Here is a 23,258-nt window from a genome sequence, read left to right on the forward strand (position 1 = left end):
AGAGATGAAATAAATGAGGAGTCACTTCCATAGGAGAAAATATTTATGATGGGATTGATGAAACGGATTTTTTTATTAGTTGAATAATACAAACCATATCGGCAAGAAATTTCAAAGGTTTTCTTCATGGCTTTTATCCAAAATATCTTAAAGCTCTATAACCCAGTAAACTTTCCAGTTTTTTGGTATTTCTTTTTTTTATACATCTTTATTGGAGTATAATTGCTTTACAATGTTGTGTTAGTTTCTGCTGTACAACAAAGTGAATCAGCTCTATGTATACATATATCCCCATATCCCCTCCCTCTTGAGCCTCCCTCCCACCCTCCCTGTCCCACCCCTCTAGGTCATCACAAAGCACCGAGCTGATCTTCCTGTGCTATGCTGCTGCTTCCCACTAGCTATCTATTTTACATTTGGTAGTGTATATATGTCAATGCTACTCTCTCACCATGTCGCAGCGTCCCCTTCACCCCCTGTGTCCTCAAGTCCGTTCTCAATGTCTGCATCTTTATTCCTGACCTACCACTAGGTTCATCAGTACCAGTTTTCTAGGTTCTATACATATGCGTATGCATACGGTATTTGTTTTTCTCTTTGACTTACTTCACTCTGTATGACAGACTCTAGGTCCATCCAGCTCACTCCAAATAAACTCACTTTCATTCCTTTTTATGTCTGAGTAATAGTCCGTTCTGTATATGTGCCACATCTTCTTTATCCATTCATCTGTCGATGGACATTTAGGTTGCTCCCATGTCCTGGCTCTTGTAAATAGTGCTACAGTGAACATTGTGGTACATGACTCTTTTTGAATTATGGTTTTCTCAGGGTATAGCCCAGTAGTGGGATTGCTGGGTCATATGGTAGTCCGATTTTCTTGTGCCTGATTAAGTATCAGGAACAGCAGAAAAGAATTTGTCATGTGTAAACACATGGGTGGAAAAATCATACTTAGTTTCAGTAGTTTTTGAAGTGCTCTTCTGGTTGAGTCTCCAAAGGAACCCAATCTAGACAACAGTGAAAGAGAAGAAGAAGTTATGTTATTACTGAAAAATTGTCATTACTCCCACTGTCACCTTGCCTTAATTTATGTATATTCTTAATTCAGAATGCCTAAATGCGAGCTAAAATACACCCTTCTGACATCCCACTCTTCACACGTTATAGGAATCGGTAGAAAATAGGGGAGGCAGAAGCCCTATGAGTGGGTTTGTGTGTCTTGATTAATCAGTAAAAGAGCTTTGTCTTTGTTGCTCCCGGGCACCTCTCATCAGTAAGATGTGAAGGAGGTGACAATTTGCTTTTCTTTTGTGAAATGCGGTAGAGTTGGGAAACCTGCCGCTGTGAACACAGGACATTTTTAGGCAGATAAATTTTGGGGAGGAGAACACACACACTTGCGATGTTGAAAATCTCATACGATAGAAACAGCTCTGCAGGCAGCGTTAGAATCACTCTCATGTGAAGACCACTGTTTTAGAAGACGTTGGCCTTAGGGGGGGGCTCCCACCCTCAGATACAGGGAACTGTCATGGTTCCATGACGCACCGTCCACTTCAGCGGCTTCAGGCTCTCCTTCTCCCTGTCCAGTTTCCTCCCTTCTAAGCTCTCTCACCCTCTCTTTCTCCCTCTCCTTCTCTCCCTGCCACCCTACTCTCTCCCTTAACATTGTTTTTCAATTTCTGCTGAATGACTTTCCCACGCCAATCATAACAACGCAACTGATCCCACAACTTGTCACAATAGCTACTAATCACCACAGCCTCCGATGCCCTAACATCTGTCTTACACCTGCACTTCACGTCTTGCCTCCATCCCTGATTAATTTGGTGCTACATGTGCCTTACACCAGTGCCCCATCTCCTCTCAGCACATTTCTTCTCAATATGGGACCAACCTGATCCCAAAAATTCCATTCCAAGATGTTTTTCCCAAAGCCATTTACTTACCGTAATAGTCAAGGCTCTAGCAGAAAACAAATGACACAGTCAAATTGGGTAATTCAGGAAAGTTTAACAAAGGGACTATACAAAGTATGGTCAGGGCTAAGAGAAACCAAGAAAGGATGGTGGAGCAACCCATGGCTAGCAACAGTAGGGGGACATTGCCACCCCTAGACGCACATGGCAAGGGCAGGAATGGTGACCAAAATCCAGAGAAAGTAGCTGTAGCTGCAGAAAAGCTGCCCAATAAGATCTGCAGCCTTTGGTAAAGAAATGCAGCCATTGTTTGGCAACCTCGCTGAGAGGAAGCAGGTGACCGAGCGCCCTGCACTCACCCAGCTGCGAGTCTACTCTTGCTTCCTCTCACAGGCCAGATGCAAGGTTCCCTAGAGGAGAAGGACCCAGATTATGTCTCCCTACATCTCTGCCTCCTAGGACCAGGGGAGGCTGAGCCAGTGAAGGGTGAAACTGGAGAAGCAAAATAAAATCCCCAGCACACAATATCCCATGTAATCAAATTCCTTCTTCCCTCTAGAACTTTCTGTCTCCATTGGTACTCTAGAGACAGGCATCAGCAAGAATTAATATTGCTTTATATATAGAACATCTTCAAATAGATATTAAACATCATGGATCTAATTTTTTTAAGGGTCAAAAAAGTTGTTTTTTTTTTCACAAAGGAGGAGATTCAACTAGAATGGAGATGTAAAATGAAACAAGAATAAATTCAATTGTTGCCAATAAAATGAAAGTTTTCCAGTCGCCCAGCATTGGAAGCAGTTGGGATAAAGTGGAAAACCTAAAAGGTGGAGAGGCAACAGATTCCTCTGTGGATATTAAGGAGTAACATACACGTTGGTAGGTGGGCACAAGGTGAAATACCTGGAGGGCCAGAAACTTAAAATAAGGCTTTGGGACAGGGAAAGAACAATGGCTAGTAAAGGCAGTGGGAACAAAAGAAAGAGAAAACCATGTTTCCTGGCGTCATGGTATGAAGATAGGGTAGTAAGGAGCTGTTCCTGAGAAAAGATCACGGAACATGAAGTCATGGGGAAAATTCATATTTCAGGTAAAGCAGGGACAGTCTTACAAAAAGGGAGTGCCTGCAATGGTTTTTCTGGTTAGCAGAACAGGAGTGCCAAGATGAAACAGGGTGGGAATTTATAAGAGATCACCAAGGAACAGCCTTGGATTTGATTGAAAGCATGGATTAGGATGACTGTCTTGGATGGACCTGGAAAGGTGGGAATGGGGGGAGGGGTGGATGTTTTATGAATTTGTCTCCGTCTTCCTTGATAAACCTACGTATGAGACCAATTCCCTAACTAACATCTTTTTATATCTCACTGCAGTTGGTTCTCCTCTGAGAAAATTAAAGCAAAGTTTATTAACCCTATTCAGATGTTATTCAATGTGTACATCTGTATCTGTAGGGAATATAGTAATTGGCAGATATCCTATTGTTGGTTGCTTGAAGGATCTTCTCACCTAATTAGTTTGCCTGCAGACAGGCACATACTTGGTAAGAAAGAAGAAATAAAATGCTCCCTGGGATTTGCAACTTAATAATGCTGACAAATCTTCACACCCTTCACAAGGAAATAAGGTTTAGGAAAACAGAGAAGCTAGTTCTTGATGAACAGATAAAGATATTAGAAATAGCAAGATGGTTCTTGAAGGTGTGATTGCCTCTTGAATTTTAATGGGCTCCTGGATTCCTGGAACCACTGATGTTGGTGTATATTTAGAAAATTCCCAAAGACATAAGTTAGAAATTACTGACTTGCAAAATCTTCTGATAATTTCTGAGGCTTCTGTGACACTGAATGACATCAGGGTGCCATAATCTTGTCTATTACATGCCAGGAGCACTTTTCAAAGATGGGGGAAAGAGTATGATATGGTTTCTATTTGAACTAGCCCAAGATCTCTGTAAATTTAACCAAACTCCTGGTCCTTATCAGTTAGTGTCTTTTCCTCAAAGCCAAACTCTACATGAAAAATCATGAAAGTTTACTCTCAGAATTTAGTCCTAGTTGAAAGTTCCCTTGAAGACCAATTTATCCTACATTGTCCCCCTATTTCTTCCTCCAAGACCAGGCTGAGCTTCTTGCTTCTGTCTACGGGGGTCGGTTCCCTTTCTCTTTGAGCCCAAAGAAACCCATCTTGTTCCTGCTCCAGGGACCTCCACTCTCTCTGGGACAGTGGTCTGTGATGCAACCTTGACTAGAAGTTCCTATTCCTCATGTTTGTCATTTTTCATCCTGGATCTTTTCTCTTCCCGTTTCCTTCTATTTTGGGACCTCAATCCTACGTCCTCACTCAGCCCCACCCGGTCCCAGCTCAGGGATCGTTGGCCTACAGTATCACTCAGCGGTCACTGCACACATATCGACAGAAGAGCCCTAAGAGCAGCAGGGCTGGGGGCTGGGGGATCAGGCAGAATCATCTTTCAGGTTGAGAAACACAGATCTCCTCTTCCCTTCACCTCGTGTCTCCATCCCCTGTGCTTCTGGGACCTTGTTGTAGGTGAATCTTCCTGTGAATAAGCGACGTGCTGAGACTACAGACTCTGTTCCTGGCAGGTGTTAAAAAGGACCAAAGACGGTAACAAGTGCTGGAGACGTGCAGAGAATCAGAACTGCACACACACGTGCTGCCATCATAGTCTGGGGGGAATATAAATGGTGCAGCTTCTGGGGAAGGCAGTCTGGCAGTTCTTCTAAATCAAACATAGACTTGCCATTGACCCAGGGTTTCACTCGTAGGTAAATGCTTGAGAAATTACAACACACGTCAACACTGAAATTTCTGCATGAGAGTTCATGTCGGCATTACTCACAATAGTACACAAAACCCAAATGCACATCCACACATGAATGGATTTTTTAAAAGTGGTACTTCATACAATGGTGCATAATAGAGTCCTATAAAGAAATGCACCATTTTATACTACAACATGGATGAACCTTGAGAATATTATACTGAGTGAAAGGAGCCTGATAGAAAAGGCCACACTCTGTGCAATCCCATTTATATGAAATATCCAGAATAAACAAATCCATAGAAACAAGAAGTAGATTAGTGGTTTCCAAAAACCAGGGGGAAGAAAGAACTATGTAGGGAGCTTCTCTGGGGAGAAATGAAATTATTCTGGAAAAGATCATGGTGATAGTTGCACAACCTTGTCACTGGCCTAAAAACCAATGACATACATTTTTAAAAGCTGAAACTTACACTACAGACATTTCTTGGGATCTACGGGAGACTGATTCAAGGACACCCCAAGGATTCCCAAATACAGGAATGCTCAAGTACCTTATATAAAATGGCACATAACCTACATACATTCTCTTTACACTTTAAATCATCTCTCGATTTCTTATAATACCTAGTACAGTGTAAAGGCTATGTAAAGAGTCGTAAATATAAAGTAAAATAGTTGCTGGTGTGGGGCAAATTTAAGGATTGTTTTTTGGAACTTTCCGGAACTTTTTCCAAATATTTTCCAGCTGGTTGACTGACTCTGTGGGTGCAGAACCCATGGATATGGAGGGCTGACTGTATGTGAGTGATAATCTCTGTTGGAAAGCTGCTCCACGGTACAAACATCCCACACGTGTGGCAGGGGAGATAGTGGGCCAGATACCCTGGAAATGCAACCCTCCCCCCTGACAGCCATGCCACAGGGAGCAGTGTCCTCTGGAGAAAAACACTTCCTTTTCTCCATCTTTTTTTCCCCTCTCAAAGTGATCCATTCCTACCAAATTCCAGCTGGATAGAGCAGTGTGAGGGAATAGAAAGTGAGCACCTGACCCTCTCTCAGAGTCACACCCACCGAGGAAACCAGCCCAATTCCACTCCCCACTCTCTGCCCCTGGTGGTCTCTGGATGGAGCCCTAAAAGAGTGTCTGAACCCCAGCCTTCCCTCCTAGTGACTGGGGGGCCCACAGGGGAGCATCTGGGGGACCCATTCCCACCACCTCAGATTTTGTGGGAGGACATTATCTCTTTTGAAAGTTCAGAAGAAACAGGTTCTTTTCATTTAGACACAAGGAGTTATGTCACTAAAAGACCAGAGTCCATCATCAGACTGCCCTGTGGGGCGTGGACACACACACAGCTTCCTGAACCAGCTGCCTGCCTGGATACCTCACCTGTGCACTTCACTAACTTAGAGACCGGGGCTTCTGCTCAGCCACTCTGGGCCCCATCTGTGTCATCTGTGAAATGGGGAGAACAAAGGGATCTGCCTGAATAAGGTGTTAAAGAGGGAAATGAGTGAATACATACCCCCCTCAGTAAAAGTCAACTGTTTTTAATATTATTCTGCTATGAGAATGCCATGCCCCGAAGAGAATACAGCTCCAATGATAAGAGACTTAACCATGGCATTCAAAAGAACACTTTTCCCTGCTTTTTTCTCACAGGCATTTGACTCTGTTTTCAAGACCACGAATTTGAAGATGGCGTAATGAATAGCAGGCTAACCGAGAAACGAGATAATTCTGGAGTTCAAACAATTTATTTTTCTGATACATCTTTGTACAAAGAATTGGAATATTGCCACCAAAATGGCCCCTGTTTGGATCCATTGTCCTTCTCACTGAGAGCTGATTACACTGCAGGGAAATGAGCTTCCCACTGACCTTAGAAGTCATTGGCCATCTGGGATTGGCTGCAAGGGGCATGGGGTTCACAGGGAGGACCACAGCCAAGGTTCAGCCTTTAGGGGAAGGCAAATGATGCCTGTTCTCCACATACTGCTGAGACACTTCGCCAGTATCTCTTAAGTTGAGAATTGGAGCTATTATCCTGGTTATACAGAATAATTCTGAAGGAAATCGTCACGTTGGAGAAGCCCTTTCAGAACATAAAATAGAAAATATAAGCTTTTTAATTGTTGGTGTTAGAAGTGGTCTAAAAGACAATTCAACATGTAAGACAAGAAAGATATTTTAAGGGTTATTTCTGCTTGGGCACAGTAGCTCAGGGCATGTGAAGAAGTTACAATTTAACTTTATTCTCCTTGGTGTTGGGAAGGCACCTACATGCATTTCATATGAGCCAGTGATCGCAGGTCACAATTTCTTCTGCAGGTGAAAAGGACGTACGAGAATAGAACAATAATCTTGCCTTTACTCATAGAGACTTCATGCTCATGAAGGTGATGGGTAGCCTGGTGAAGAAATCAGAAGCTCCTTTACTTGAAATACCAGTTGTTGTGTGGGATGGGAGGCAGCAAGAGAGAGTTATATAGTCCAGACCTGACCATTCACGGCACATCAGCTCCCAGGCTGTCTGCCCACCTCTGCTGCCTCCAGGCTCACAGGTAAGTGCTTCCAGCAGCTCTGCTTAACTACATGAATCCTTCCTGAAAATAATAACAATGATGTGTGCTACATCATTTATCTAATTTGTTTTGTCTGATTGTATTTTATTCTATAGCCAGGGCAAAAGTAAAACAATTTTTCATCTCCTTTAATCTTTAGGTAATTTATTTATTTCCAAAAACCAAATGCTCCCTTAAAAGGAAGTGTGATTGGGGGGTAGGATGTCCAGTACCCACAGATCCCTCAAGAAAAAGGCATAGAGGTGCCTCATGAGAGATGGTGGGATGTTACACATCAATCTTTGCCTTGGATCTGTTATAATGCATTTTCTCCCCAGTCTTAGTACAGCCAGTAAGGAAGAAAAGATATTCTATTAGTTATCACAAAAGTTTTCTTCTCCTTTTTTTTTTTTTTTTTTTTTTGCCACACCACACGGCATGTGGGATCTTAGTTCCTTGACCAGGGATCGAACCTGCGCCATCCTGCATGGGAAGTGCAGAGTCTTAACCACGCTGCCAGGGACGTCCCCATAAAAGTATTCTTTAAATACTATTTCGATACTCTTCTAATTATGAAGTATATACATGTACATTGAAAAAAGCTTTAAAAGTAAAAGGAAGGAAGCTATAGTTTTCAGAATCCCACAACCCACATATAAGGCATTTCTTATGAAAATTTTATTACAGACTAAACTTCCCTTCAAAAAACTCATTATAAAATAAATTTGATGCTTCTCCAGGAATTCCAGACCACATCAAGCCACCATGAGTTCACTCAGTGAAGGAATCAACCACTTTGCAGTCGACCTGTTCCAACAGATCAGACAATCAGGGAGGGAAAATATCTTCTTTTGCCCTTTGAGTATCATGTCAGCCTTAGCCATGACTTCCTTGGGGGCCCGAGAAAACACGGCGTCACAAATCCAGAAGGTAAGTCGCAGCTTCCTTTACATTTACCAGTTTGTCCTGGTTTCTCTGTCGGCTTCTGTGCAGATGATCACAGATTTGGCTGTCCCCAGGGGTAGCACAGCAAGCTGCAAACTCCCCATGACTGGGCGGGTACAGAGCTGTGGGAGCATATGCTCTCCCCCCAGTGATCCGCCCCATCTCTTCCCTGTGCCGAGACTTCCTTTGGGAGCTGGGATGAACCCTACAACTGCCCAGTGACCACAGGTGAGGCTTTAAGTGGTAGCGTTCAGGTAGAAGTGGTGCACTGACTAAAATCCATGGGAGACATCTTTACATGTTTCCTCAGCAATGGATGAAAATGAATCAGGATTCTTTGAACTGGCTGGTGATCAACCAGCTTTGTGCTTTTCACACGCAGGTTGTGTTTTTCAAGGAGCAAATGCTTGCATGGAACATTTCTTTGTTCTTTTTCTTTCTTTCTTTTTGGGTTTGTTTTTTTTTTTTTTTTTGATTTGGCATTTTGTTTTGTTTGTTTGCATTCTTTCTTTCCTTCCTTCTTTCTTTCTTCCTTCCTTCCTTCTTTTCTTTCTTTTTTATTTACTCTGGGGTACATAGATCTCTAAAGTTTCCTTGTCCCACTCTCTGTCTCCTCCAGGTCCTGCACTTTAATGAAATCACAGAGAACAAAAAAGGAGGAACTACAGTTGATACTGTGAGTCACAGAGCATTGAATCTAGAAGGAGATCACATATCCAAGAGGGTCAGAGTTTAAACTGGGATTTCAGATAAACAGGGAAAGGCCAATTTTTAGGGGACATCTTAAGCAAAATAGATTGGACAGAGTTGTTTCTCATATCATATTATGTACTTATTTATTTTATATATTTGTTTTCTTGAAAGAAGAGTAGCATGTTCTTAAGAGCAAGGGTTCTGAAACCCAAAGGAGCTGCAAACTGAAGAATGGTTTTTGTGCCATGCCATTCAGCTGGCAGTATCTCACTTCCCCAGCCAGGGCTTGAACCCGGGCCATGGCAATGAAAGCCCGGAATCCTAACCACTAGGCCGCCAGGGAACTCAGGAGCTTCAAATTGTGCTCTTCTGTTCAGGAATGGGGAACATGGCAAAATACAACTGCTCTGAGCCGCAATTTGACTTCATACAAATTAACTAGGAGCAATAAAGAGTCTGCTGCAAGACATGCAACTACATGTGAAACGGGACAACAGTGCCTGGATGACAGAAACCCCATAAACGTTATGTATTATTATTATAGAATAATAATAACTATAGTAATCACAATATGTTGCTAAAATTATATAATTTTAATTAACCCCTAAATTAGAGTAAGAGCAATAAGCATATGATCAACTATTTTTTGGAAAATGATTGAGTGAGAATTATGGTTGGTAGCCTAAATAGTCCAAAACTCTTAATTAGCAAGGGGAAGGTTCTGGGTGAGATAAGCGTGAGTTGAAAAATTGGCTCTGTCTTATTGGAGAAGTCTCTTAGTTCTCTGAACTCTCTTGTTTTCATGTCAATTGAACTAAAGACTTAGAGATGCTGATGTACAGCTGTTAGCAGTGTACCAGAGACACACTGCTCCTACTTCAGAGTGACTGGCATAATGAACAGCCAAAGAGCACAATCAAGGGGTCTTAGAAAGTAATCCCTCCAAGGAGTAAAACAGGGCTTCATGCCATAACATAGGGCAATATACAAATGTCATGTTCTCATACAGTTGATGACTGTTAGAGATGCACTATGGTTCTAGCTCAAAGGAGTTTAAGTTTTAGCTGGTCCCAAAACATTTGAGACAATTAAAACACAATCCAAGAGTGGAATGGTGCTGCATCTCTAGTTCCAAAGAGAAAAGACTGGAGTGTGTTAGAGCAGGAAGGAAGAATTACCTGGAAGATTGAATGGAAGGATTATGAAGGGTACTTCCGGTAAAATACACCATATATGGGGAGATAGCAACCAATGTCGTCCGTGGGGATACCAAACTCTAGGTACGGAGCTCACAGACCTATGGGGTTGTAGTATTTATGTACAATGAGAATCCAATGAGCTCACTTTCTGGTGTTTGAAGGTTGAAAAGCCAGGATATATTCATCATCAATTTCAAAACCTTCTGACTGACTTAAAGAAATGCACTGACGCCTATGAGCTGAACATAGCCAACAGGCTCTATGGAAAAAAGACTTTTCTGTTTCTGCAGGTAAGTTTCATGACCTGTCACACCTTTGGTCTGCATCCTGGGTCCTCTGATCCCATCTCCTAATGGGGGAGGGAGAGGCAGAGGAGCCTGGCTGACCCACATGGGGAGCATTTGCCCCAGGGGCATTCAGCTCCTGGACCACGACGCCCCCCACTGGAGTGTCCCAGAGCCTGACAACCCACCGGGGAAGTGGGCATAAGGATCGTTTCAGGTACTCTCTTTGGTCATCACTGAACACAGTTTAATCTGGGAATACCTAGACAGTTACTGTCAAATTACTCTTAATCCCTCCTTTCTTCCTGCCCATGCCATAGGCATACATGGATAATGTTAAGAAATTTTACCTAGCCAATGTGGAATCTGCTGATTTTGACAATGCTGCAGAAGAAAGTCGGAAGATGATTAATTCCTGGGTGGAAAGCCAAACTAATGGTAGGTTATGAGAGAGTCACTCCTTAAAAATCACTGTAGAGTCCCCGCTGTGTGTGAACGCTGTGCTGGCCCCTGCATGGGGTGCCAGGAGCCGGGGTGAGATGAGATTACAGAAGATGGACGAGGGCACTGCAGAGGGTGGAATGGTCCACGTCAGTGTGGAGAGAAACAAGGGGAGCCCAGGAGGGATCCCAGGACCAGCTACGTGGAAACTCAGCTGAGTCTGTGGACGACAGTATCTCTATGGATCCCAGCTCTCTGCTCAAACTTCATGTTGATTCGCATTTTTTCTTTAAATTCGAGGCTGAACGTCTGGATTATGATCCCTAAGAGATAATATTAAAAGGGTTCCCTTATCCTTTGTTAACTGGGAAACGAGCCGCTCTCCTGCAAACCAGCCCTCTTGCCATCTGCAGCAGGAGCAGCCTGACCGCTTCCCCATCCCCGCATCCTGCAGCCATGGTCACAGCTGTCCTCCCCAACCACGGAAGGCGGCTGGATGATGTCTCCATTCCATGCACCATATCCTACCTCCCATCCTAAATACAGGCCACACCTACAGCAACTCAACCTGGCAAATGAAGACAAAGTCACCCCGGGAAATGGTGTCTGAGTACATGTTTTCGATTTTAGCGTTCATGTCATTTGTCCTAAAGAACATTCAGGCCCATTTCCTCTGAGTAGTGAGTTCAAGTTTGAAAAAATAGAAAGCAAAGAAGAAAGTGAAGAAGAAAAGAATAGAAGGAAGGATGGAGGAAACAAGGGAGGGTGGGGGTTATTGAGGGGACAGGGAGGGTGGTAGGGAGGGAGGGGGAAAACTGACCAGTGGAAAGATCAGCTGACATCAGTTCATCAGAATTCAGTGTGAGGTGACTGATGTCACCACAGAGACCAAACACGTTCCCAGTCAGAAGAAGGGGAGTCTGCATGAGGGCGACTCCATCAGGCTGGTGCCATGAGGAAAGCTTCACCTTGTGAACAATCGGGCACAGAGTCCCTAATGTGGTGATTTGTGTGAATATTTAATCATCAGTTGTAACTCTCAAAGCATCTTCCAGACAAACCACTTGTGCCTTTCATGACAAACCTTTGATTTTCTTTCTTTGCAGAAAAAATCAAGGATCTCTTTCCCAAAGACTCTCTTGGTAGCTTGACCGTTCTGGTTCTGGTGAACGCAGTCTATTTCAAAGGGCAGTGGTGCCAGAAATTTAAGAAAGAAAATACTGGGGAGGAAAAATTTTGGCTGAACAAGGTATTGTCTGTAAATTATGTATATAATATAACATAGCTACACATTCAGTGTGAAATTTAAATACCTAGTGATTAATATATAGCTGCTGCGGGTAGAAGACAGAATTTGTCAAGGCTTATTTTCTTGTCTTTTTTTTTTTAACTTTATTTCTTTGGGAGTCCTTGGAGAAACTCTTGTCTCTAATTCACAGATTTCCGAGATCATCTCTTAGAAGGAGGATGTGTTTGGTATTACAATAATATTATCTTTCTTTTTGACTTATGCTCACTTAGCATTTTTTGCCACATGAATTTATTGCAGGACACAAGCAAATCTGTGCAGATGATGAAACAAACCGATGATTTCAATTTCACGTCACTGGAGGACATGCAAGTCAAGATCCTGGAAATACCGTACAAAGGCAAAGAGCTAAGCATGATGGTGCTGCTGCCCAATGAAGTAGATGGTCTGCAGAAGGTAAAAGCTGGTACCTCCAATGCTGCCTACTATTGCTAAAATTCCTGCTGAGACACTGCTCAAACGGGCTGCTCATAGACTGGTGCTAGTGGCTGGCAGAGCTCAAGCAAACAACAAAAAAATAAAATCAATACCTTAGGGATCATAGTATGATACAAATAGTGTATCTGTACCTCACAGGTCACATTAATATTCTGATGAAACTATGGAATGTCAGTTCACAAAAAAAATATGCCTAGATACACACAGAACTATTTTGCAACCATAAGAACCTCTGATATATTCCAGTCCACTCATTTGAAGACAAGGAAATTAACACTCATACATAGGTGACACACAGAAATATTTGCAAGTTCACTCACAAGTAAAATAAGGAAATTAAAAAAACAAAGTGGTTACATATTGCCCACTAATTCACAGTGCTTCTGTAGACCGTGGACAAATAGATTATCTTGATGCCTACTTTTCAATTTTGAAGTATTTGGTCCCTAAGTGCTCAAAATGGACCAAAGGCTCATTCAGAGCCTCATTGCTAAGATTTCAAAAAAGGGGGTGATTATAGAATTTTCCTGTTAGCATTGTTATAATAAAGTTAATATGTAAAAATATCAATAACAATATCTGGCATAAAAGGACATTCCATGAAAGGCCATAAGCAATTACTGTAATAGTGGATGATGATGCAGAAGCGGCAGTAAACTTGCCACACTCAAAATACGTATCTCGTAACACTGGACACTGGAAATTCTTAGGGAATGCAACATGGCAATAAATGTGAAGAGTCATCAGAATATTTCGGCTTCAGCTCTAAATTCCCCATTATCAATGACATAGGGATTCTCAGTGCTAGGATTTTATCCTATAACAACAAGTCTAAACATGGGAAAAGCTTTTGGACAGAAGTGGCTCAAAATAATGAAAAATTTTAAATGAGGAAAAATGGTACATGTTTGCATTACCTTCGGTAAGGTTAGGGACTGACATGCAGTGAATGCTTAAAAGATATTAAGTAAAGATATATATACTGAATATCAATTTAATGATAGTATTATGTAACAATGTAAACTTGATCAGAGAAACATATATCCATACAGGAAAAGTTTACAAATAAATGAGGCAAGAAAAAGGAATAACAGTAGGCTATACGCTGTAAATGCACTATGTAAACATTTATGGACGAAAGAACATTGACAAGAGGTTATTGGAAAGTGAAGCACGAAATAGAGAACAAGCCTAAGAAGTGGATGGCTCATCTTCTACAACTAATTTTATTTCACCATTCTGTTGCATATATGTGTGCATATATATTATACATATATACATTTGTATAGATATTTATACATATGCATATATTATTGTGTACATATATACATAAAAATAGCAAAGTCATGAAAATATAAGAACATTTATTTGATTATATAATATATATTCAGGACACTGTTATTTTTACCTCCTCAGATAAAACCATATCAACTGAATCTCCTGTATTTATGTTTACTGTTAAAGGATTTCCACCTTTCAATCCAATGTTAAGGGAGGCTCCATGTCCACTGACAATCGTGTCAGTTTTTCCTTTTTCCATTGTTATAGCTTGAAGATCAGCTCACTGCTGAGAAGTTAATAGAGTGGACGAGCCCACAGAATATGAGGGAGAGAAAAGTGGATTTACACCTACCTCGGTTCAAAGTGCAGGAGAGCTATGACCTCCAGGCCACGCTGGGAGCCCTGGGGATGGTGGATGCCTTCAATAAGGAGAAAGCTGACTTCTCAGGCATGACCGGGGGACGAGGTCTGGTGGTGTCGAAAGTTCTCCACAAGTCCTTTGTGGAGGTGAATGAGGAGGGCACGGAGGCCGCAGCTGCGACTGGAATAAAAATTGTTGAAATGTCATATCGAATTCCAGACAGTTTCCGTTGTGACCACCCTTTCCTGTTCTTCATCAAGCACAACAAGACCAACAGCATCCTCTTCTACGGCAGAGTCTCTTCCCCTTAGATGTGATTAGCCAGCGGCTACACTCGGGGACATTCACAGAGCTGTTCCCGAACTTTGATTGCTGGAAGTAACAGGTTCTCTTTGATTCATTTTCCTTTCCAAACTCATAGTCATCACTAAGAATGTGTTGGTTGAAATATCACGTCTGTCTGTCTCTCTCTTTCTACAAACCCATGTAAACCTACTCTGTCTCCCCATGGTAACTCCTCTTCGGACAAGATGTTCAGTATATTCTAAAAGGTTATTTCAACACTCTATATTCTACAAAGTTTGAAATATCATACCTCCTATTTCAGAAATTATACCTACTATTCAAAACTATTCACTTAGACACATTTATTTGAATTTAGGTGATATATGGGACCCTTACATGTCTAAATTTTTTCATTTTGTGAAATACATTATCAATAAAACAATGACTTATTCTTGTCATTCTTTTTTTTTAACATCTTTATTGGAGTATAATTGCTTGACTGTGTTGTTTTAGTTTCTGCTGTATAACAAAGAAAATCAAAGTGAATCAGCTATATGTATACATATATCCCCATATCCCTCCCTCTTGCATCTCCCTCCCACTCTCCCTATCCCACCCCTCTAGGTGGACACAAAGCACCGAGCTGATCTCCCTGTGCTATGTATGCAGCTGCTTCCCACTAGCTATCTGTTTTACATTTGGTAGTGTATATATGTCAATGCCACTCTCTCACTTCGTCCCAGCTTACCCTTCCCCCGCCCTGTGTCCTCAAGTCCATTCTCTACGTCTGTGTCTTTATTCCTGTCCTGCCCCTAGGTTCGTCAGAACCTTTTTTTTTTTTAAGATTCCATATATACGTGTCAGCATATTTGTTTTTCTCTTTCTGACTTACTTCACCCTGTATGAAAGACTCTAGGTCCATCCACCTCACCAGAAGTAACTCAATTTTGTTTCTTTTTATGGCTGAGTAATATTCCATTGTGTATATATGCCACATCTTTATCCATTCATCTGTCGATGGACACTTAGGTTGCTTCCTTGTCCTGGCTATTGTAAATAGTGCTGCAGTGAAAATTGTGGTACATGACTCTTTTTGAATTATGGTTTTCTCAGGGTATATGCCCTGTAATGGGATTGCTGGGTCATATGGTAGTTCCATTTTTAGTTTTTTTAGCAACCTCCGTACTGTTCTCCATAGTGGCTGTATCAACTTACATTCCCACCACAAGTGCAAGAGAGTTCCCTTTTCTCCACACCCTCTCCAGCATTTATTGTTTGTAGGTTATTTTGATGATGTCCATTCTGACTGGTGTGAGGTGATACCTCATTGTAGTTTTGATTTGCATGTCTCTAATGATTAGGGATGCTGAGCATCCTTTCATGTGCTTCTTGGCCATCTGTATATCTTCTTTGGAGAAATGTCTATTTAGGTCTTCTGCCCATTTTTGGATTGGGTTGTTTGTTTTTTTGATATTGAGCTGAATGAGCTGCTTGCATATTTTGCAGATTAATCCTTTGTCAGTTGCTTCATTTGCAAATATTTTCTCCCATTTTCTTGTCATTTTTGTCATTTGTTACTTTTCCTTTCTTCTTCTTTTCATCAAAGTGCAAGTGACCCACCACACATAGAAAAGGTAATTTAGAAATATATTATAATATATGAAAATTTAAAATTGTAGTGCATGATGAGGTTGAAGAGGTGAGCTGTTACCAAAACATGAAATGCTCTGTAACCCATGTCAAGAATTTAAAAGTCTAGAACTCAGAACTGAGATATGAACTGGTAAGTAATAGAGATGATATAAATTTTAGAGATACTGAGAGAAATACGGTACTGTAGCTAAAGGCAAATATGGGATCATACTGGGAGAGAATAAAGTGAGAAGAAAGGAATGCCAAGATATGACCCTGAAATACACCAAAATATAAAGGACAAGTATTGACAATTGTTATTTCCTAAAACATAACTATTCTTAGGGCAGGAAAAATCTTTTGGAGGTGATGGATATACTTAATACATAGATTAGTATGATGCTTTCACATATGTATACACATCTCAAAACTCATGAAGTTGCATACATTAAATATGTACGGCACTTTCTATATCAATCTTACATCAATAAAGTTATTTTTGAATGGAAAGTAGTAAAAATCAACATGTTATGTGGTTTTAAAAATAAAAATAAATATAATAGAAGTGTAATAAAGAAATACATGTAAATACAAAAGACCTCCCCACAAGATACCACCTCGTCCCCATTGGAGTGGCCAAAGTTAAAACACAAAGACTGGTCAAACCCCGTGTGGAGAGAATGTAGATCAACCAGAGCTCTCCTACACCACTGGTTCGGACCCAAAAGCTGCAACCACTTCAGAAAACAGTCATGCAATTTTATTTGTTCCATCTTTATTGAGATATAATGGACCCATAACATTGAGTGAGTTGAAGGTGTACAACGTGTGGATTTGACACACTTATTTTCTGCAAAATGGCCACCACCACAGCTTGGGCTGACACCTCTATCACATTACCATTTCTTCTTTGTGAGCTGTTTTTGTTCAAGGAGAGCTGTCTCATTGTTGACCTCTGAGGGGGAGTGGAGGCTGGGGTCTCCTACACTGCCATGTGGGTGATGTCCCTCCTGAAAATTGTAAATCTTCATGGCTGAGCAATGCAATTCTAGAGAAAGTCTTCCTCAAGTGTACAAAGAGACATGCATCAGTACTTTCTTACAAAGTTAAACGTACACTGATCCAGTAATTATGATCCAGTTATTCCACACCTTGATTTTACGCAAGGCATGTAAATACATTCGCCACAGAAGGACTAGTATGCAAATGTTCATTGAAGCCTTATTTTAACAACCAAAACGCTGGCAAGACCTCAAATTTTTAACAGCTGGTGAACAATTACAAACAAAAGAATTGCACTTACAGGTAAACAGGAAGAAACTACTGATTCCTGCAGCAACATGGATAAAACTCCCACACACTATGCTGTGCAAAAAAGAAGCTGAACAGACAATGTACATGTTATATAATTCCACTTATATGACAATTTTATACTATGAGTGAGAGTAGTTACATCTCAATACAAAAGAGACCTTTGAAACGGAGCAATACGATCATGGGAAATACGAAGAAAAAAATACAAAAATTTAATGAAGACTTATTAAACACGAAATCTAATATTTTATTGAAATACCATATCTTGATGAGATGAACCGCAGCATAATTTCTCTGTGCTTTTTCACTTAAGATAAATATGGATACTGCTAAACACTCATTGGTTCTGCATCTGACATAGAATGTTAAACTTTGTTAATAGCAGGTTGAGTCATTAAACATTTTTAGAGATGATATAAATGAGGAGTCACTTCCATAGGAGAAAATATTTACAATGGGATTGATGAAATGAATTTTTTATATTAGTTGAATTATACAAACCATATCAGCATGAAATTTCATAGGTTTTCTTCATGGCTTTTATCCAAAATATCTTAAAGCTCTATAACCCAGTAAACTTTCCAGTTTTTTGGTATTTCTTTTTTTTTATACATCTTTATTGGAGTATAATTGCTTTACAATGTTGTGTTAGTTTCTGCTGTACAACAAAGTGAATCAGCTCTATGTATACATATATCCCCATATCCCCTCCCTCTTGAGCCTCCCTCCCACCCTCCCTGTCCCACCCCTCTAGGTCATCACAGAGCACCGAGCTGATCTTCCTGTGCTATGCTGCTGCTTCCCACTAGCTATCTATTTTACATTTGGTAGTGTATATATGTCAATGCTACTCTCTCACCATGTCGCAGCGTCCCCTTCACCCCCTGTGTCCTCAAGTCCGTTCTCAATGTCTGCATCTTTATTCCTGGCCTACCACTAGGTTCATCAGTACCAGTTTTCTAGGTTCTATACATACGCGTATGCATACGGTATTTGTTTTTCTCTTTGACTTACTTCACTCTGTATGACAGACTCTAGGTCCATCCAGCTCACTCCAAATAAACTCACTTTCATTCCTTTTTATGTCTGAGTAATAGTCCGTTCTGTATATGTGCCACATCTTCTTTATCCATTCATCTGTCGATGGACATTTAGGTTGCTCCCATGTCCTGGCTCTTGTAAATAGTGCTACACTGAACATTGTGGTACATGACTCTTTTTGAATTATGGTTTTCTCAGGGTATAGCCCAGTAGTGGGATTGCTGGGTCATATGGTAGTCCGATTTTCTTGTGCCTGATTAAGTATCAGGAACAGCAGAAAAGAGTTTGTCATGTGTAAACACATGGGTGGAAAAATCATACTTAGTTTCAGTAGTTTTTGAAGTGCTCTTCTGGTTGAGTCTCCAAAGGAACCCAATCTAGACAACAGTGAAAGAGAAGAAGAAGTTATGTTATTACTGAAAAATTGTCATTACTCCCACTGTCACCTTGCCTTAATTTATGTATATTCTTAATTCAGAATGCCTAAATGCGAGCTAAAATACACTCTTCTGACATCCCACTCTTTACACGTTATAGGAATCGGTAGAAAATAGGGGAGGCAGAAGCCCTATGAGTGGGTTTGTGTGTCTTGATTAATCAGTAAAAGAGCTTTGTCTTTGTTGCTCCCGGGCACCTCTCATCAGTAAGATGTGAAGGAGGTGACAATTTGCTTTTCTTTTGTGAAATGCGGTAGAGTTGGGAAACCTGCCGCTGTGAACACAGGACATTTTTAGGCAGATAAATTTTGGGGAGGAGAACACACACACTTGCAATGTTGAAAATCTCATACGATAGAAACAGCTCTGCAGGCAGCGTTAGAATCACTCTCATGTGAAGACCACTGTTTTAGAAGACGTTGGCCTTAGGGGGGGGCTCCCACCCTCAGATACAGGGAACTGTCATGGTTCCATGACGCACCGTCCACTTCAGCGGCTTCAGTCTCTCCTTCTCCCTGTCCAGTTTCCTCCCTTCTAAGCTCTCTCACCCTCTCTTTCTCCCTCTCCTTCTCTCCCTGCCACCCTACTCTCTCCCTTAACATTCTTTTTCAATTTCTGCTGAATGACTTTCCCACGCCCATCATAACAAAGCAGCTGATCCCACAACTTGTCACAATAGCTACTAAGCACCACAGCCTCTGATGTCCCAACACCCGTCTTACACCTGCACTTCACGTCTTGCCTCCATCCCGAATTTGGTGCTATATGTGCCTTGCCCTACACCACTCCCCCATCTCCTCTCAGCACATTTCTTCTCAGTATGGGACCAATCTGATCCCAAAAATTCCATTCCAAGATGTTTTTCCCAAAGCCATTTACTTACCGTAATAGTCAAGGCTCTAGCAGAAAACAAATGACACAGTCAAATTGGGTAATTCAGGAAAGTTTAACAAAGGGACTATACAAATTATAGTCAGGGCTAAGAGAAACCAAGAAAGGATGGTGAAGCAACCCATGGCTAGCAACAGTAGGGGGACATTGCCACCCCTAGACGCACATGGCAAGGACAGGAATGGTGACCAAAATCCAGAGAAAGTAGCTGTAGCTGCAGAAAAGCTGCCCGATAAGATCTGCAGCCTTTGGTAAAGAAATGCAGCCATTGTTTGGCAACCTCGCTGAGAGGAAGCAGGTGACCGAGCGCCCTGCACTCACCCAGCTGCGAGTCTACTCTTGCTTCCTCTCACAGGCCAGATGCAAGGTTCCCTAGAGGAGAAGGACCCAGATTATGTCTCCCTACATCTCTGCCTCCTAGGACCAGGGGAGGTTGAGCCAGTGAAGGGTGAAACTGGAGAAGCAAAATAAAATCCCCAGCACCCAATATCCCATGTAATCAAATTCCTTCTTCCCTCTAGAACTCTCCATCTCCATTAATACTCCAGTGACAGGCATCAGCGATAATTAATGTCACCTTATATGAAAAGCATATCCAAATAGATAAGAAAGCTCATGGATCCAATTAACAAAAGGACAAAAGACATGACAAGATTTTCACAAAGGAGGAGCTTCAACAGGAATAGAGATGTAACATAAAATAAGCATGGATTCCGTCCCGTGCCTATGGAATACAAGTTCTGACGTCACCCAGAAAACTGGACACACTTGGCAAGAAGAGCAAAACCATAAATGGTGGAGGGGCAACTGATTTTTAGTGAATATCAAAGAGTAACATACAAGATGGTAGGTGGGCACAGGGTAAAATACCTGCATGGCCAGAAACTGGAAAAGGGACATTGAGACAAAGAGAGAACAATGGCTAGAAAAGATAGTGGAAACAAGAGAACCAGAAGACCATGTTTTCTTTTCTTTACAGTATGTAATAGGAGAACGGGGAGCTGCCCTTAAAGAGAGGTGAAGGGACATGCAGTCATGGGGAAAATCCATATTTCAGATAAAGCAAGGAGGAAGCGGCACAGTCACAGGGAAAGGGAGAAAATACAATAGGTTTATTGGCAGCAGAACAGGAAAGACAAGATGAAACAAGAGGGACTTGTAAGAGATCAGAAGGTAACAGAGTTGAATGGTGATGAGCACAGAGTAGGATGAGTGTCACGGGTGCAGTTGGAGGCATGGAAGTGGGGGGGACAGGTGGAGATGACATGAATTGTCTCGATCTTCCATGATATACCTACATGTGAGACCATTCCCTAACTCACGAAAATCAAGGCAAAACTGATTCATCCTGTTTGGATGTTATTCACAACGTACATGTGTATATCTACATCTATATCTGTAGTGGATACTGTAATTGGCAGATATCCAATTACTGGATGCTCAACGGATCTTCTGCAATAACCAGTTTACCTGCAAACAGGAACAACTACCTATTTTGCAAGAAGGAAGAAATAAAATGCACCCTAGGAAGGGCAATTCAATAATGCTGACATATCTTCACGCCCTTCACAAGGAAGTAAGATTTAGAAAAACAGAGAAGCTATTTCTTAACCCACCTATATAGGAATTGGAAACAGCAGGATGGTTCCAGAAAGTGTCATTTGCTCTTCAGTTGTATTGGGTTCGTGGATTCCTAATGACAATGATATTGGTGTATATTTAAGAAATACCCAAAGACATAGGTTGGCAAGTACTGACTTACAAAATCTTCTGAGAATTGCTGAGTCTCCTATGACACTGTATGACATCACAGTGTCGTAACCTTGTCTATTACACGCCAGAAGCACTTTTCATAAAGAGGGCGAAAAAAGTATGACATGGTTTCTTATTTGAAGTAACCCAAGTTCTCTCTAAATCTATGCAAATTCCTGGTCCTTATCAATTAGTGCCTTTTCCTCAGAGCCAACCTCTGCATGACAAACCTCCGTAATTTAGTCACAGGAAGAATCAGCTTAGTCAGTAGTTCCCTTGAGCCCATTTGTCCTACTTTGTCCCCCTGTTGCTTCCTCCAGGTCCAGGCTGAGCTTCTTGCTACTGTCTATGGAGGTCAGATCCCTTTCTCTTTGAGCCCAAAGAAACCCAGTGGCCTGTGATGCAACCTTGACTAGAAGTTCCTATTCCTCGTGCTTGTCATTTTTCATCTTGGGTCTTGTCTTATTTCCCTCTATTTTGGGACTTAATTCCTTCATCAAACGCCAACAGTGTACATCCTCACTCACCCCACGCGGTCCCAGCTCAGAAATCGTTGGCCTACAGTATCACTCAGTGGTCACTGCACACATATTGACAGAAGAGCCCTAAGAGCAGCAGGGCTGGGGGCTGGGGGATCAGGCAGAATCATCTTTCAGGTTGAGAAACACAGATCTCCTCTTCCCTTCACCTCGTGTCTCCATCCCCTGTGCTTCTGGGACCTTGTTGTAGGTGAATCTTCCTGTGAATAAGCGACGTGCTGAGACTACAGACTCTGTTCCTGGCAGGTGTTAAAAAGGACCAAAGACGGTAACAAGTGCTGGAGACGTGCAGAGAATCAGAACTGCACACACACGTGCTGCCATCATAGTCTGGGGGGAATATAAATGGTGCAGCTTCTGGGGAAGGCAGTCTGGCAGTTCTTCTAAATCAAACATAGACTTGCCATTGACCCAGGGTTTCACTCGTAGGTAAATGCTTGAGAAATTACAACACACGTCAACACTGAAATTTCTGCATGAGAGTTCATGTCGGCATTACTCACAATAGTACACAAAACCCAAATGTACATCCACACATGAATGGATTTTTTAAAAGTGGTACTTCATACAATGGTGCATAATAGAGTCCTATAAAGAAATGCACCATTTTATACTACAACATGGATGAACCTTGAGAATATTATACTGAGTGAAAGGAGCCTGATAGAAAAGGCCACACTCTGTGCAATCCCATTTATATGAAATATCCAGAATAAACAAATCCATAGAAACAAGAAGTAGATTAGTGGTTTCCAAAAACCAGGGGGAAGAAAGAACTATGTAGGGAGCTTCTCTGGGGAGAAATGAAATTATTCTGGAAAAGATCATGGTGATAGTTGCACAACCTTGTCACTGGCCTAAAAACCAATGACATACATTTTTAAAAGCTGAAACTTACACTACAGACATTTCTTGGGATCTACGGGAGACTGATTCAAGGACACCCCAAGGATTCCCAAATACAGGAATGCTCAAGTACCTTATATAAAATGGCACATAACCTACATACATTCTCTTTACACTTTAAATCATCTCTCGATTTCTTATAATACCTAGTACAGTGTAAAGGCTACGTAAATAGTCTTAAATATAAAGTAAAATAGTTGCTGGTGTGGGGAAAATTTAAGGATTGTTTTTT

At 41.4% G+C, this 23,258-nt stretch overlaps 1 protein-coding gene across 5 annotated transcripts in view; it reads left to right on the forward strand.

The window, feature by feature from the left end:
• The window catches only part of LOC309639339 (serpin B3-like), a 97,170-nt gene that overhangs the window by 47,089 nt on the left and 26,823 nt on the right, over positions 1 to 23,258 (forward strand). Inside the window, exons 1-8 of one of the 5 annotated variants that reach the window (XM_082416394.1) lie at positions 7,163 to 7,278; positions 8,019 to 8,208; positions 8,843 to 8,899; positions 10,277 to 10,405; positions 10,720 to 10,837; positions 11,947 to 12,089; positions 12,390 to 12,545; positions 14,136 to 14,965. The exons of 2 other annotated variants lie outside the window; for them this stretch is intronic. In XM_082416394.1, coding sequence (XP_082272520.1) covers positions 7,178 to 7,278; positions 8,019 to 8,208; positions 8,843 to 8,899; positions 10,277 to 10,405; positions 10,720 to 10,837; positions 11,947 to 12,089; positions 12,390 to 12,545; positions 14,136 to 14,540 — 1,299 coding nt within the window. In that variant the 5' untranslated portion in view covers positions 7,163 to 7,177 and the 3' untranslated portion in view covers positions 14,541 to 14,965. Of the gene's footprint in view, positions 1 to 7,162; positions 7,279 to 7,320; positions 7,341 to 8,018; positions 8,209 to 8,842; positions 8,900 to 10,276; positions 10,406 to 10,719; positions 10,838 to 11,946; positions 12,090 to 12,389; positions 12,546 to 14,135; positions 14,966 to 23,258 lie in introns of those variants that run through there. 2 more of the 5 variants (XM_082416392.1, XM_082416395.1) reach the window with 2 other exon arrangements.

Source organism: Balaenoptera physalus (assembly GCF_965194825.1).
Source record: "Balaenoptera physalus genome assembly, chromosome: 12".
Lineage (NCBI taxonomy): Eukaryota > Metazoa > Chordata > Mammalia > Artiodactyla > Balaenopteridae > Balaenoptera > Balaenoptera physalus.